The 15,995-nt window shown below is 54.9% G+C and overlaps 1 protein-coding gene across 4 annotated transcripts in view; it reads left to right on the forward strand.

Moving 5' to 3' along the window:
• MYO9B (myosin IXB) overlaps positions 1–15,995 on the forward strand; it is a 139,002-nt gene that overhangs the window by 113,113 nt on the left and 9,894 nt on the right. For all 4 annotated transcript variants that reach the window (XM_063801321.1, XM_054673116.2, XM_054673117.2 and 1 more), the window contains exons 20-30: positions 2,185–2,307; positions 3,831–4,147; positions 5,635–6,552; positions 8,866–8,932; positions 9,257–9,381; positions 11,362–11,495; positions 11,708–11,898; positions 12,995–13,093; positions 13,199–13,372; positions 13,912–13,953; positions 14,222–14,333. In XM_063801321.1, the coding sequence (XP_063657391.1) occupies positions 2,185–2,307; positions 3,831–4,147; positions 5,635–6,552; positions 8,866–8,932; positions 9,257–9,381; positions 11,362–11,495; positions 11,708–11,898; positions 12,995–13,093; positions 13,199–13,372; positions 13,912–13,953; positions 14,222–14,333 (2,302 nt within the window). The remainder of the gene's footprint in view (positions 1–2,184; positions 2,308–3,830; positions 4,148–5,634; positions 6,553–8,865; positions 8,933–9,256; positions 9,382–11,361; positions 11,496–11,707; positions 11,899–12,994; positions 13,094–13,198; positions 13,373–13,911; positions 13,954–14,221; positions 14,334–15,995) is intronic.

Genomic DNA, 15,995 nt, shown 5'->3' on the forward strand with positions numbered 1-15,995 from the left:
GGCCAAGGCAGGTGGATCACTTGAGATCAGGAGTTCGTTACCAGCCTGACCAACATGGTGAAACCCCGTCTCTACTAAAAATACAAAAAAAAAAAAAAAAAAAAAATTAGCCAGGCATGGTGGGGCACACCTGTAATCTCAGCTACTTGGGAGGCTGAGGCAGGAGAATTGCTTGAACCCGGGAGATGGAGGTTGCAATAAGCCGAGATCACGCCATTGCACTGCAGCCTGGCCAACAAGAGCAAAACTCTGCCTCAAAAAAAAAAAAATTAGCCAGACAAGGTGGTATGCACCTGTGGTCCCAGCTACTCAGGAGGCTGAGGTGAGAAGATCACTTGAACCCAAGTAGTTTGAGGCTACAGTGAGTTATGACTGAGCCACTGCATTCCAGCCTGGATGGCAGAGCAAGACCCTGTCTTAAAACAAAACAAAACAAAACAAAACAAAACTAGAGGCCCAGTGTGGTGGCTCATGCCTGTAATTAGCACTTTGGGAGGGCAAGGCAGGCAGATTGCTTGAGCTCAGGAGCTTAAAATCAGTCTAGGCAACATGGTGAAACCCCGTCTCCACATAAAAGTACAAAAGCCAGGCGTGCTGGCATGCAATGTACTTCCAGCTACTTGCGGGGCTGAGGCAGGAGGATTGCTTGAGTCTGGGAGGTTGAAGGTGCAGTAAGCCATGTTTGCACCACTGCACTCCAGCCTGGGCAAGACTCCGTCTCAAAAAAAAACATGTTCCTCCAGCTACAATCTAACTCCCCCACAAGTCCTAGACTGTAAGCCCCATTGCAAGGGTGACTGTGGTTCCCAGCCACCTCGACCATCTAAAAGATCTAGGACCTTGTATCTGCAGTGGTCTTTCTTAAGATTACAGACTGTTGGCCGGGCGCGGTGGCTCATGCTTGTAATCCCAGCACTTTGGGAGCCTGAGGCGGGCGGATCACGAGGTCAGGAGATCGAGACCATCCTGGCTACCACGGTGAAACCCCGTCTCTACTAAAAAAAATTTAAAAATTAGCCGGGAGAGGTGGCGGGTGCCTGTAGTCCCAGCTACTCGGGAGGCTGAGGCAGGAGAATGGTGTGAACCCAGGAGGAGGAGCTTGCAGTGAGCCAAGATTGTGCCACTGCAGTCCAGCCTGGGCGGCAAAACAAGACTCCGTCTCAAAAAAAAAAAACAGACTGTTGACCTGGCATGGTGGCTCACACCTGCAATCCTAGCACTTTGGGTCACGTGACCCATTTACCACTGCACCCAGCTGAGAACCCATTTCTTTGGTTTTTTTTGTGTGTGGTGGGGGTGGTGCAGAGCCTTGCTCTGTCGCCCAGGCTGGAGTACAGTGGTGTGATCTCGGCTCACTCCAACCTCCATCTCCCGGGTTCAAGTGATTTTCCTTCCTCAGCCTCTCCAGTACATGGGGTTACAGGCGCCTGCCACCATTCCTGGCTAATTTTGGTAGAGACAGGGTTTTGCCATGTTGGCCAGGCTGGTCTCATTGGTTGAACTCAGGAGTTCGATACCAGCCTTGGCAACATGGCAAAACCCTGTCCCTACAAAAATATTTTTTTAATTAGCTGGGCATGGTGGCTACAGGACTATGTGCCGTAGTCCCAGCTTCCAGGGAGACTGAGGCAGGAGGCTCGCTTGAGCCCAGGAGGTCAAGGCTGCAGTGAGCTGAGATCACACCACTGCACTCCAGCCTGGGTAACAAAGTGAGACCCCGTCTCAAAAAAAAAAAAAAAAACAGACTATTTCTTTTTTTTTCTTAAGACGGAGTCTCTCTCTGTCGCCCAGGCTGGATTGCAATGGCGCAATCTTGGCTCACTGCAACCTCCGCCTCCCAGGTTCAAGTGATTCTCCTGCTTCAGCCTCCCAAGTAGCTGGGACTACAGGTGTCTGCCACCATGCCCGGCTAAGTAGAGATGGGGTTTCACCATGTTGGCCAAGTTGGTCTCAAACTCCTGACCTCAAGTGATCCACCCGCCTCAGCCTCCCAAAGTGCTGGGATTACAGGCGTGAGCCACCACACCCGGCCCAGACTATTTCTGAAAGCCTGAAATTTTAGATTTGTCATTACCATTCCTGTCAAACCCAACTTCACCTTAACCAGGGTCACCAGATCTCTGTCTCCTCATCGCTGACCAGAACACTCACCTAGATTCTCCTTTCTCCACCCAAATAACCTAGGATTTCACCGAGCAGTTCCAGGTGCTCCTGCCCAAGGATGCCCAGCCCTGCAGGGAGGTCATCTCCACCCTCCTGGAGAAAATGAAGATAGACAAGAGGAACTACCAGATCGGGAAGACCAAGGTCAGCGCTCCTGCCCCTCGGGGCACTGCAAACCCACACCCTGCCTTCCACCGCACACCGTGTCTCCCCAGGCCCCCAGGGCCACTCTCTGAAACATACAGGGCTCTGTCTAGGAAATGCATTTCTCGGGACCCAGCAGAGCACTGCACCTAAGGGATAGGGGCCGCTCTGGCTGAGCCCCACCTGCTGTTCTCCAGCAGGGCTCAGCGACTCCCTCCGCATCACCTGTTTATTGCTGCCTCACAGGTAGGAAAGGGACGATCGTGCTAACTGGCAGGATTTAGGAGATGGTCAGTCCCCTTTACGGTATCAGGCAGGAGGTGGCCTGCACTTGTCCTCCCTTTCAGAGACTGTCTCCCATCTCTGGGCATGTGTTTGCCTCTTGCTATGGGAGCATTACTCAGCCACCCTTGTTAAACAAGCGCCAAGGTCAGTCCCCCTGAAGGCCTCACCTGGTGTAAAAAATTCCCTTCCAGCCAAGCGAGGTGACATGCACCCAGAGTCCCAGCTACTTGAAAGGCGGAGGTGGGAGGATCCCTTGAGCCCAGGAGTTTGAGACCAGCCTGGGAAACATAGCGGGACCCCATCTCTATACAATATTTAAAAATTAGCCAAGCGTGGTGGCATGCACCTGTGGTCTCAACTGCTTGGCAGGCTGAGGCAGGAGTTTGAGACTGCAGTGAGCCATGATTGCACCACTGCACTTCAGCCTGGGTGACCGAGCGAGATCTCATTTCTTTTTCTTTTTTGTTTTTATTTTTGAGACAGAGTCTTGCTCTGTCGCCCAGACAGGTGGTGTGATCTCAGCTCACTGCAACCTCCGTCTCCCAGGTTCAACTGGTTCTCCTGCCTCAGCCTCCAAGCAGCTGGGATTACAGGTGCCCGCCACCACACCTGACTAATTTTTGTATTTTTAGTAGAGACGGGGTTTTATTACAGGCATACACCTGTAGTCCCAGCTACTCGGGAGGCTTAGGCAGAAGAATCGCTTGAACCCGGGAGGCGGAGGTTGCAGTGAGCTAAGATCGGGCCACTGCACTCCAGCCTGGTGAGACTCCATCTCAAAAAAAAAAAGGGGGGGGGGGCCACAGCCAGGTGCAGTGGCTCATGCCTGTAATCCCAGCATTTTTGGGAGGCCAAGGCGGGCAGATCACTTGAGGTTGGGAGTTCGAGACCAGCCTGGCCAACATGGTGAAACCCTGTCTGTACTAAAAATACAAAAATTAGCCAGGCCTGGTGATGGGCACCTGTAGTCCCAGCTACTCGGGAGGCTGAGGCAGGAGAATCACTTCAACCCAGTAGGCAGAGGTTGCAGTGAGCCGAGATCATGCCACTGCACTCCAGCCTGGGCGACAGAGTGAGACTCCATCTCAAAAAAATAATAAATAAATAAATAAATAAAGCCCTGGTTGGTCAGCACACCAGCCTGGGTCTCACTCTGGAGTGGGCTATGCAGACCTCCCAGGCACAGAGATGGTGTCAGGGGCAGTGCAGCTGACCCCACCTGACCCCGTGCCCACCAGGTCTTCCTGAAGGAGACGGAGCGGCAAGCTCTGCAGGAGACGCTGCACCGGGAGGTGGTGCGGAAAATCCTGCTGCTGCAGAGCTGGTTCCGGATGGTGCTGGAGCGTCGGCACTTCCTGCAGATGAAGCGGGCCGCCGTCACCATCCAGGCCTGCTGGCGGTCCTACCGGGTCCGGAGGGCGCTGGAGAGGACGCAGGCTGCCGTGTACCTCCAGGCCGCATGGAGGGGCTACTGGCAGCGGAAGCTCTACCGGCACCAGAAACAGAGCATCATCCGCCTGCAGAGCCTGTGTCGGGGGCACCTGCAGCGCAAGAGGTGAGCAGAGCCGGGCCACGCTCCTCGGAATATTCCAGAAGCCAAAAAGGTCACTCACCAAATTGCTGCCCGTGATATACCATCTGGCCTGTGGCACTAAGGGGATGTCATTCTGGACACAGGGAAAGGCTGGTGGGAAACCAGATGCCTAGGCACTCATGGGCTGCAGAGAAGTGCTCCAAGGCTGGCAGGCAGCACTCAGGGACAAAGCCCTGCTTTGCCATTGGCTGCACCCATTCTCTGCCCAGGGACTCCCCTGTACCTGGATCGGTCAGGGAACACCTGGATTCAGGGTTGGAGGGGCTGCCTGGACCAGCCCAACACTCACATGGAGCTGGGGCATCCACCGGGCACAGAGAAGCCCCGAGGAGGATATCAACAGCTCCCGTCCCAGCACCCACAGCTCCGAGCCCAGCCCCTCCCCGACCTAGGCACCCTGTGCACCTCTCCCCTGCCCACACACACCCAGCTCTGCCACAAGTCAGGTCCCAGCTCCCAGAGCAGGCCCTACCCACACATGCAAAAGCCTCCTAGGCCAGGTGCCCATTACAGGCTCATGCCTGTAATCCCAACACTTTGGGAGGCCTAGATGGGAGGATCGCTTGAGCACAGGAGTTCAAGACCAGCCTGGCCAATATAGCAAGATGCCATCTCTACACAAAATTAAAGACTTAGCCAGGTGTGGTGGTACACACCTGTAGTCCCAGCTATTCAGGAAGCTGAGGTGGGAGGATCACCTGGGCCTGGGATGTCGAGGCTGCAGTGAGCTATGATCACACCACTGCACTCCAGCCTAAGTGACAGAGCCAGACACTGTCTCTAAAAGCAAAACAGGCTGGGCATAGTGGCTCACACCTGTAAGGCCAGCACTTTGGGAGGCCAAGGCAGGCAGATCACATGAGGCCAGGAGTTGGAGACCAGCCTAGCCAACATGGCAAAACCCCATCTTACGAAAAATACAAAAATTTGCCGGGCTTGGTGGTGCATGTCTATAATCTCAGTTACTAGGGAGGCTGAGACACAAGAATCACTTGAACCCGGGAGGCAGAGGTCGCAGCGAGCCAAGATCGTGCCACTGCATTCCAGCCTGGACAACAGAGCGAGACTCTGTCCCAAAAATAAAATAAAATAAAAACAAAACAAAAAGCCTCCTAGAAAAAGACCCAAGGGAAAGCCCACAGTGGACCCCAAAGGAGTTTGAGGCTTCTTAACAAAACCCACCCACCACAGCCCCAACAAGGGTCCTCTCCCCTAACAAGACAGCCAGGCAGACGCAGGGCAGGGGTATCTGTGACATTGAGGGGGCACCACCCTCAGCCTCCTTTCCTGATCGAGGAGATTCCTGCTTTCCAGAAGCATCTCTCAGGGCCACTGGGCACAGGCGAAGCCCCGTCTGCAGCCCGCAGGCTGGGGGTCCCATCGGAACTCAGTGGGAGGTGGAGGGAGTGTTGTTTCTGAACCAGCTGTCTGCCTTTTCCTCACTCCAGCTTCAGCCAGATGATCTCGGAGAAGCAGAAGGAAGAAGAGAAGGAGCGGGAAGCCCTGGAAGCCGCAAGAGCAGGCGCTGAGGAGGGCGGGCTGGATCAGGCGGCTGGAGGGCAGCAGGTAGCTGAGCAGGGGCCGGAGCCAGCGGAGGATGGCGGGCACCTGGCATCGGAGCCTGAGGTGCAGCCAAGTGACAGGTCCCCCCTAGAGCACTCCTCACCTGAGAAGGAGGCCCCAAGCCCAGAGAAGACTCTCCCACCCCAGAAAACCGTGGCGGCTGAAAGTCACGAGAAAGTCCCCAGCAGCCGGGAGAAGCGTGAGTCGCGTCGGCAAAGAGGGCTGGAGCACGTCAAGTTCCAGAACAAACACATCCAGTCCTGCAAGAAGGAGAGTGCCCTCAGAGAACCTTCCAGAAGGGTCACCCAGGAGCAAGGGGTGAGTCTCCTGGAAGACAAAAAGGAGAGCAGAGAAGATGAAACCCTTCTAGTCGTAGAGACGGAGGCTGAGAACACATCTCAAAAGCAGCCCACAGAGCAACCCCAGGCCATGGCAGTTGGCAAGGTCTCTGAAGAAACCGAGAAGACGCTGCCCAGTGGGAGCCCCAGGCCTGGCCAGTTGGAGCGGCCAACCAGCCTGGCCCTGGACAGCAGGGTCAGCCCACCGGCCCCCGGCAGCGCCCCCGAGACCCCCGAGGACAAGAGCAAACCGTGTGGCAGCCCAAGGGTTCAGGAAAAGCCCGACAGCCCCGGAGGCTCCACGCAGATCCAGCGGTACCTGGACGCCGAGCGGCTGGCCAGCGCCGTGGAACTGTGGCGGGGCAAGAAGCTGGTGGCCGCCGCCAGCCCTAGTGCCATGCTCAGCCAGTCCCTGGACCTCAGCGACAGACACCGGGCCACAGGGGCCGCCCTCACGCCCACAGAGTAAGCCCCACACCCTCTTTTGTCTGAGCACCAGGGTCCAGGCCAGGTGGGCAAGGCCAGGGGCAGTGCCACACATCCTGGAAACACATGTGTAATCATGCCCAGTGGGTGTGCGGGAGGCCTGAGGGAGGAGGACGAGCAGGACATGCTAAAGACCAAGTGAAGACAAGGCAGCCAGCCAGGGCCCAGGCTGGGACCTGGAGCCTTGAGGGGTCCCCAGAAGGAGCTGTGCTCACACAGAAAGGCCCCGGCCTTGAGAGAGGTGGCTCCTCAGGTCAAGGTCCCTGCTGCCCAGAAATCTTGGGCCTTGGTTTCTAATTGGTGAACAGGACTAACTGCACTCCTCGGGGTTAAAGGAGCAGGGGCTTGCTCTGCCTGAGCCTTAGTAAGCCAAGTGTCAGTGACTTGGAATCTCCAGCTCCCTCTTCCAGAGGGCCTGCAGGACCAAAGGAAAGAAATCAGGGAGGAGACAGGCCTTCCCTGCAGCAGGCCTGCTCAGCCTCCCACTGCTCGTATTGGGGGCCAGATCATTCTCTGCGGTGGGGGCTGTCCTGTGTATCATAAGATGTTGAGCAGCATCCCTGGCCTCCACTTACCACATGCCAGGAGTATTATCGATAGATGATGGATGGAGGGAGGGAGGGAGAGAGAGAGGGAAGGATGTGTGGGTGGGTGGGTGGGTGGGTGGATGGATGGATGGATGGATGGAAGATAGAGATGATGGAAGGATGGATGGAAGGAAGATAGAGATGATGGAGGGATGGATGGATGGAAAATGATAGAGGTGATGAATGGAAGACAGATATAGATGATGGATGGATGGAAGATACACATGATGGATGAAGGGATGGATAGATAGAAGACAGGTAGTAATGATGGATAGAGGCATGGATGGATGGATGATACAGATGATGGGGAGATGGGTGGATAGAAGATGGGTAGAAATTAGGCTGGGCGCGATGGCTCATGCCTGTAATCCCAGCATTTTGGGAGGCCAAGAGTTTGAGAGGAGTTCGAGACCAGCCTGGCCAACATGGTGAAACCCTGTCTCTACTAAAAATACAAAAATTAGCTGGGCGTGGTGGCACATGCTTGTAATCCCAGCTACTTGGGAGGCTGAGACAGGAGAATCGCTTGAACCTGGGAGGCAGAGGTTGCAGTGAGCTGAGATCAAGCCACTGCACTCCAGCCTGGATGACAGAGATGAGACTCCGTCTCAAAAAAAAAAAAAAGTAGAGATTATGGATGGAAGGAAGATAGATGCCGATGATAGATGGATGGAAGGAAGATAGGTAGGTAGAGACAATGAATGGAGGGATGGAAGATAGGTAGAGATGATGGATGGTTGGGTGGGTGGATGGATGGATGGATGGACAGACAGAAGGATGGGTGGATGGCTGGAAGATAGAGATGGAGAGATGGAAGGAACATAGAGTTGATGGATGGAGGGATGGATAGATGATAGGTAGATTATGGATGGGAGGAAGGTAGAGATGATGGAGGGATGGATGGGTAGAAGATAGGTAGAGCCGGGTTCGGGGGCTCACACCTATAATCCCAACACTTTGAGAGGCCGAGGCGGGTGGATCACCTGAGGTCAGGAGTTTGAGACCATCCTGGCCAACGTGGCGAAACCCCGTCTCTACTAAAAATACCAAAAATTAGCCGGATGTGTTGGCGCATGCCTCTAATCCCAGCTACTCGGGAGGCTGAGGCAGGAGAATCACTTGAACCTGGGAGGCAGAGGTTGCAGTGAGCCGAGATCATACCATTGCACTCCAGCCTGGGCAACAAGAGCAAAACTCCGTCTAAAAAAAAAAAAAAGATAGGTAGAGATGACAGATGAAGAGATGGATGGAAGGCAGATAAAGAGGATGGATGGGTGGAAGATAGAGACAATGAGTCAATGAGTAGAAGGATGGATGGATGGATAGATAGATGATAGATAGATAGATAGATACATACATACATACATACATACATACATAGGCAGGCAGGCAGGGTCTCTTGGGCTGAGGCAAGGTTTCCTACCCTCCACACTCAACATCTGGGGCTGGCTCACTCTCTGGGGTGGAGACCATTCTCTGTAGGGTATTGAGTAGCATCCCTGCCCTCCACTCACCAGAGGCCAGAAGTACCCACCCACTCCTTTCCCCCCACCCAAGTGGTGACAACCAAAACTGTCTCTAGACATTGCCAAGTGTCCCCTGGCAGGGGCAGAACTGCCCAAGTGAGAACCCAAGAACCACTAAGACAAGAAAATGCCACTGACTCACTCTAGTCAGTAAAAGCCATGTTTCTGTGATCTCGCAGGGAGAGGCGCACCTCCTTCTCCACGAGCGACGTCTCCAAGCTCCTCCCGTCCCTGGCCAAGGCTCAGGTAACAACAACATGGCAAAACCCCGTCTCTACTAAAAATACAAAAATCAGCCAGGCGTGGTGGTGCGTGCCTGTAACCCCAGCTACTCAGGAGGCTGAGGCGAGAGAATCGCTTGAACGCAGTGGCAAGGTAGAGGTTGTAGTGAGCCTCGCGAGACCAGGCCACTGCACTCCAGCCTGGGCAACTAGAGTGAGACTCCGTTTCAAAAAAAAAAAAGCAGGAAGTGAGGTCGGTGGATGGAGTGTAAATGCCTGCAGGGGCTTCCCCATCTAGCACAGGACTGCCAGCCTTTCCTTAGCAGCCCCTCCCTGCACCGTCTTGCAGCCTGCAGCAGAAACCACGGACGGAGAGCGAAGTGCGAAAAAGCCAGCTGTCCAGAAGAAGAAGTCAGGCGACGCATCCTCCCTCCCAGACACAGGGCTGTCCCCGGGCTCTCAGGTCGACTCTAAGTAAGTATTGGGCTTGGGGGAAACTCAGGCCACCAGAGGATGCCCGGGGTCCCTGCCAGGGCCTCGCAGTAGTGTGGCCTCCTAAACCAATCACATTTACAAAGCACGTTCGCAAAGGCATTTGCTCAGTAGAAACTGAATGGGGAGGCCAGGCAGTGGCTCACGCCTATAATCCCAGCACTTTGTGATGCCGAGACGGGTGGATCACTTGAGGTCAGGAGTTGGAGACCAACCAGGCCAACATGGTGAAACCCCATCTCTACTAAAAATACAAAAATTAGTTGGGCATGATGGCAGGCACCTATAATCCCAGCCACTCGGGAGGCTGAGGCAGGAGAATCGCTTGAACTCGGGAGGTGGAGGTTGCAGTGAGCTGAGATCATGCCACTGCACTCCAGCCTGGGTGACAGAGGGAGACTCCGTCTCAAAAAAAAAAAAAAAAAAAAAGCCTCTAGGGCAGGATCCTTCCTGCCTCTTCTGGCTTTTGGGGGCTCCAGGTGTTCCTTGGCTTGTGGCTCCATCACTCTAATTTCTGTCTCTATCGGCACTTGGCCTTCTCCTCAGTGTCTGTGTCTTCTGTCTTCTGTCCCTTAAAAGGACACATGGCTGAATGGATGCAGTGGGTCACGCCTGTAATCCCAACACTTTGGGAGGCCAAGGTGGGATGATCACTTGAAGCCAGGAGTTCAAGATCAGCCTGGGCAGCGTGGCAAAATCTTGTCTCTGCAAAAAAATTTCAAAAATTAGCCAGGCAGGGCGGTGCATGCCTGTAGTACCAGCTACTCAGGAGGCTGAAACAGGAGGATCCCTTGAGGCCAAGAGATCAAGCCTGCAGTGAACTGTGATCATACCACTGCACTCCAGCCTGGGCAAGAGAATGACACTCTGTCTCAAAAAAACTTTTTTTAACTTAAAAAGATAATGAGCTAGGCGCATGGCTTGTACCTATAATCCCAACAACTCAGGAGGCTGAGGTGAGAGGATCGTGCTCGTGAGGCCAGGAGTTTGAGGCTGTAGTGAGCTATGATCACACCACTGCACTCCAGACTGTGTGACAGAGTCACACCCCAACTGGAACAAAAAGAAAAGAAAATGGAGTCCCCCTGTGGCTTCTGTTTGGTATCCTTCTTTCTTCACGTAACTCCCCTGCCAGTACAAAGAAAGGGCTATTACTCTTTATAAGATAATCCTGTTTTTTTTTTTTTTTGAGACGGAATCTTGCTCTGTTGCCCAGTCTGGCAGTCTGGAGTGCAATGGCTCAATCTCAGCTCACTGCAGCCTCCACCTCTCAGGCTCAAGCGATTCTCCTGCCTCAGCCTCCCAAGTAGCTGGGAGTACAGGTGTGCACCACCATGCCCAGCTAATTTTTTTTTCTTTTTTTTCTTTTTTTTTTTTTTTTTTTTGTATTTTTGGTACAGAAGGGGTTTCGCTATGTTGCCCAGCCTGGTCTCAAACTCCTGGGCTCAGCTGATCCACCCACCTCAGCCTGCCAAAGTGCTGAGATTACATAGGCGTGAGCCACCATACCCAGCCAGATCCATTTTTGTTTTTGTTTTTTGTTTTTTTTTTTGAGACAGAGTCTCACTCTGTCACCCAGGCTGGAGTGCAATGGTGCGATCTCAGCTCACTGCAACCTGCAACCTCCACCTCCTGGGTTCAAGCAATTCTCCTGCCTCAACCTCCCAAGTAGCTGGGACTACAGGAACCCACCATCACGCCCTGCTATTTTTTTGTATTTGTAATAGAGACAGGGTTTTGCCATGTTGGCCAGGCTGGTCTCAAACTCCTGACCTCAGATGATCCACCTGCCTGGATCTCCCAAAGTGCTGGGATTACAGGCATAAGCCACCATGCCAGGCCAGATCCTTTTTTGAGTCAGGCAATGATAGAGCATTTGCCATGTGTCCAGTCACAGGGAGGCTGGGCCTCACGTCCATTTTCATTTCAGACTTAAAAGAAGCCACGTACTTTCTCCTGCAGATCCACGTTTAAGAGGCTTTTTCTGCATAAAACCAAGGATAAAAAATACAGCCTGGAGGGCGCAGAGGAGCTGGAGAATGCAGTGTCCGGGCACGTGGTGCTGGAAGCCACCACCATGAAGAAGGGCCTGGAAGGTTGGTAGCCTGCAGCCTCAGGGACAGACAGTAGAGCCACCAGTGCCCCTGGGGACATTCACTGTCCCCAAACGGGGCCTTGAGTTGGCTGTGGGCCAAGCCCTAGGCACAGAGCCAGGGGTTTCTGGCCCTGGATAAAGGCATGCCATAGGAGGCCCCCTGCATCCTCCCCCTGAACCCACCCTCACCGGCTGCTTCCTGTCCCCCCTCAGCCCCCTCCGGACAGCAGCATCGCCACGCTGCAGGTGAGAAGCGCACCAAGGAACCAGGAGGCAAAGGGAAGAAGAACCGAAATGTCAAGATTGGGAAGATCACAGTGTCAGAGAAGTGGCGGGAATCGGTGTTCCGCCAGATCACCAACGCCAATGAGCTCAAGTACCTGGACGAGTTCCTGCTCAACAAGGTGGGATCACTAGACGAGAGCCAGGGGCATGAGGCCCGGTCCCCAGGGGAACCATCACAGCCAGGCATTGTTTTCTGAAACACACAACACAGGGTTTAGCAGGTCAAGAATACAAAGTCCAGGCTCAGGCCGGGGACAGTGGTTCATGTTTGTCATCCCAGCACTCTGGGAGGCTGAGACAGGAGAATCACTTGGGCCCAGCAGTTCAAAACCAGCCTGGGCAACAGAGAGACCCCATCTCTACAAAACGTTTAAATATTAGCTGGAGTGGTGGTGCACACCTGTAGTCCCAGCTCCTGGGGGCTGAGGCAGGAAGATCACTTGAGCCCAAGAGGTCGAGGCACCACAAGCCATGATCGCAGCACTGCACTCCAGCCTGGGTGACAGAGCAAGACCCTGGCTCAAAAAAAATAATAATGCATATTTGGTCTCAAAGCAAAGATTGATGAAGCACTGTGTGCAACAGAAGTGGAGGCGAACAAGCTGTGGCTGCCCTCAGGAGGGTTATACCTCGTGGGGGTGGGGGTTGGGCAATCCTGCAGCAGATAGAGCTACATTTGGGAGCTGCACAGCAGGCACAGGGGGCCGATGGGGACACAGAAGGATCAGGAAACCCTGCTAGGAGTAGAGGCATCTTGAAATGACCAGGCCATTCCAGGCATCCCCATCCTAAGGTATGGCTGGGTGTTGAGCCCCTGTGTGGGGCAGCAGGAAGGGCCTGAACTGACCTGTAGCTCTCATCTAGGGGGGATTCTGTCCTCCAGGGAACACTGGCAATGTCTGGGGACACTGGGCTTATCACAGCCTCAGGGGAGGGCGCTGTTGGCATCTGGTGGGTGGAGGCCAGGGATGCTGCTTAACCTGCGGTGGTGCACAGGGCAGGCCCCAATGTGGAGAGTAGTCCTGCCCTCAATGTCAGTGGCTTTAACTCTGGGTTGACAAGATGAGAGACCAGGCTTGGCCAGAGGGACTGGATTTTATCCCGAGAGCCTAGGGGATGACTTAAGAGAGGATAGAAGTGACCCCTTGGGCACCTCCTCGGGTACGCAGGTCTCCAGGCCTGAGGCACGCAGGGTCAGTTCCTCTCCCCTTCCAGATAAATGACCTCCGTTCCCAGAAGACACCCATTGAGAGCTTGTTTATCGAAGCCACCGAGAAGTTCAGGAGCAACATCAAAACGATGTACTCTGTCCCGGTATGTGGCGGCCTGGCCTTCAGCCTTTCCCATACCCTGCTCAGACCCGTCATTCCCATCCGCCCCTTGCCCAGGCCTGCAGGGTGACGCCTAGCATTCCTACAGAACGGGAAGATCCACGTGGGCTACAAGGATCTGATGGAGAACTACCAGATCGTCGTCAGCAACCTGGCCACTGAGCGTGGCCAGAAGGACACCAACCTGGTCCTCAACCTCTTCCAGTCACTGCTAGATGAGTTCACCCGTGGCTACACCAAGAACGACTTTGAGCCAGTGAAGGTGGGCAGCCCAGCATGCCACACCCACCTGTGACATGCCACGCCTACCCATGCCTCGCCATCCTTATGCCACGCCCACCCATGCCTCACCATGCTTGTGCCACACCCACCCATGTCCTGCCCATACCACGCCCACTGTGCCATGACTTGATCCACTTACGCCATGCTTACCTGTACCTCGCCATGATCACTTATGCCACACCCACCTGACATGCCACACCCACCCATGCCATGCCACGCCTATGACATGCAACATGCTATGCCTACCCATCCCTTGCCATGATTACATGCCATGCCCACCTATACCATGCCGTGCCCATTTGTGCCACACCTACCTCCTGGTGGGGAGCCCTGCACCCTCCCCAACAGAGCCTCACTTCTGGGTCTGGGGTGTCTGAATGGGGGCGTTAGGGACAATGATGCCACTCCAGGTGAGGGAGGGTTCAGGGTACCCACACGCCTGAGTTATGGGGTGCCAGGGGTGGGTTGGGGCTCTTCCCAGGGGGGCCCCCGCCAACCACCTCCTTGTGTTCCTCACAGCAGAGCAAAGCTCAGAAGAAGAAGCGGAAGCAGGAGCGCGCTGTGAGTAGGCTGCACATAGATGAGAGTCCGAGCAGGCGAACATTGGCAGGAGCATGCACGTGTGTGTCAGTGTCAATGTGCGCATGGGCCCGTCTGCACGCGTATGTGTGCGTGGACACGTGTGAGTGTGTTTTTCCCCCAGCATATACGGAGCCGTAGTCTTGAATAAGCAGACCCACCCCTGAGATCCCATGGGTCGTCATCCACCAGTGGCTGGGGAGGGCTGCCTTCCCCTTTCCCTGCCCAGCGCCTTCCTCTGGCCTCACAGGTCCAGGAGCACAACGGGCACGTGTTCGCCAGCTACCAGGTTAGCATCCCGCAGTCGTGCGAGCAGTGCCTCTCCTATATCTGGCTCATGGACAAGGCCCTGCTCTGCAGCGGTGAGTGGCTCCCCCACCAGGCCCCAAAACCCTCCACGTCCCCCACCACCCCTCACTGCTCAAGAGGTCTTCAGGGCCAGGCGGGGTGGCTCACACCTGTAATCCCAGCACTTTGGGAGGCCGAGGCAGGTGGATAACGAGGTCAGGAGTTTGAGACCAGCCTGGCCAAGATGGTGAAACCTCATCTCTACTAAAAATACAAAAATTATCTGGGCACAGTAGTGGGCACCTGTAATCCCAGCTACTCGGGAGGCTGAGGCAGGCGAATCACTTGAACCTGGGAGGCGAAGGTTGCAGTGAGTCGAGATCGCGCCACTGCACTCTAACCTGGGCAACAGAGCAAGACTCTGTCTCAAAAACAAAAAAAAAAGGTCTTCACCCCAGCCCAGCCACCAGGTCAGATCTTTCTGGACCGTTGTCCCAGCCATATCCCACCCCCTCAAACCGTCCACCATCACCGGAGGAGCAGAGCCCAATTTTCAGCTGGCCCCAAGGCCCCCAGTAGCCAGCACCCACCCACATCTGCAGCCTCCTCTCCTCGTGGGCCCTGCCTCTCTGTCTCTGTACACGTTGCTCCACCGCCTGAACCATCGGCCCCTCCTTCCCCAGGCTCCTCACGGTCCCTCCCCTGTAGGCCAGACTCAGCCCCAGGGGACCCTAAGAGACAGGGCCCAGGAATGACCCAGCCGATCCATGCTCACACAGCTTTGATATGGCCAAGCCAGTACGCAAGCCCAGGCAGCCTCCAGAGGCCCAGCAGGGTCAAGAGGTCCTCTCCCACATGTGTTTTTCTGCCAGAACCATTTGGCCCAGGGTCTTTTCAGCCCAGAAGGCAGCCCCACCACCCCACATCTGTCCAACAGTCAGTTGTCATGGTCCTGAGATAAGGATGCGGGACCCAGGCCCATCCCCTCACCTGATTCCATCCTTGCCAGGTGCCAGACACTCTCTTCTTTAGCGTAACCAGTGTACCCTCTGCAAGGCGTCAGCTGGGTGGCCTGGGATTCAGTGTGGTTGGAAGAAGGAAAAGCAGCATTGTCTTTGCCCCGTGACATCTTCGTCCCAAGTCCCCAAGGCCACCTCCTGGCAGGACCTTTAGACCTTTAGTTCTGCCAGTAGGTGGCCTTCGGGACTTGGGGCAAGGATGTCACAGGTCCCCACAAACACCTGCTCATGGTTCCGCTAGCCAGGCTGGGTCTGAGGCCACGAATGGCCACCTTGGGGCTATGAAGTTTGTCCACACGGCCTCCTCTCTCGGGAGTCAGGGCACAGGTTCCTGCAGTGTGGGTTTAGAAGTTGGCAGGCCAGGCACAGTGGCTCACACCTGTAATCCCAGCACTTTGGGAGGCTGGGGCGGGAGGGTCGCTTGAACTCAGGAGTTCTAAATCAACCTGGGCAACATGGCAAGACCCCATCTATACAAAATAATACAGAAATTAGCCAGGCACGGTGGTACACGCCTGTAGTCCCAGCTACTTGGGAGGATCACCTGGGCCTGGGAGGTCAAGGCTCCAGTGAGCTATGATAGTGCCACTGCACTCTAGCCTGGGTGACAGAGTGAGACCCTGTCTCAAAAAGAAAAAAAGAAACCAAAAAGAAGGCAATCCAGGCCAGGTGCAGTGGCTTATGCCTGTAATCCCAACACTTTGGGAGGCCGAGGTG

This window comes from Pan troglodytes, chromosome 20 (genome assembly GCF_028858775.2).
Source record: "Pan troglodytes isolate AG18354 chromosome 20, NHGRI_mPanTro3-v2.0_pri, whole genome shotgun sequence".
In the NCBI taxonomy this organism is placed as follows: domain Eukaryota; kingdom Metazoa; phylum Chordata; class Mammalia; order Primates; family Hominidae; genus Pan; species Pan troglodytes.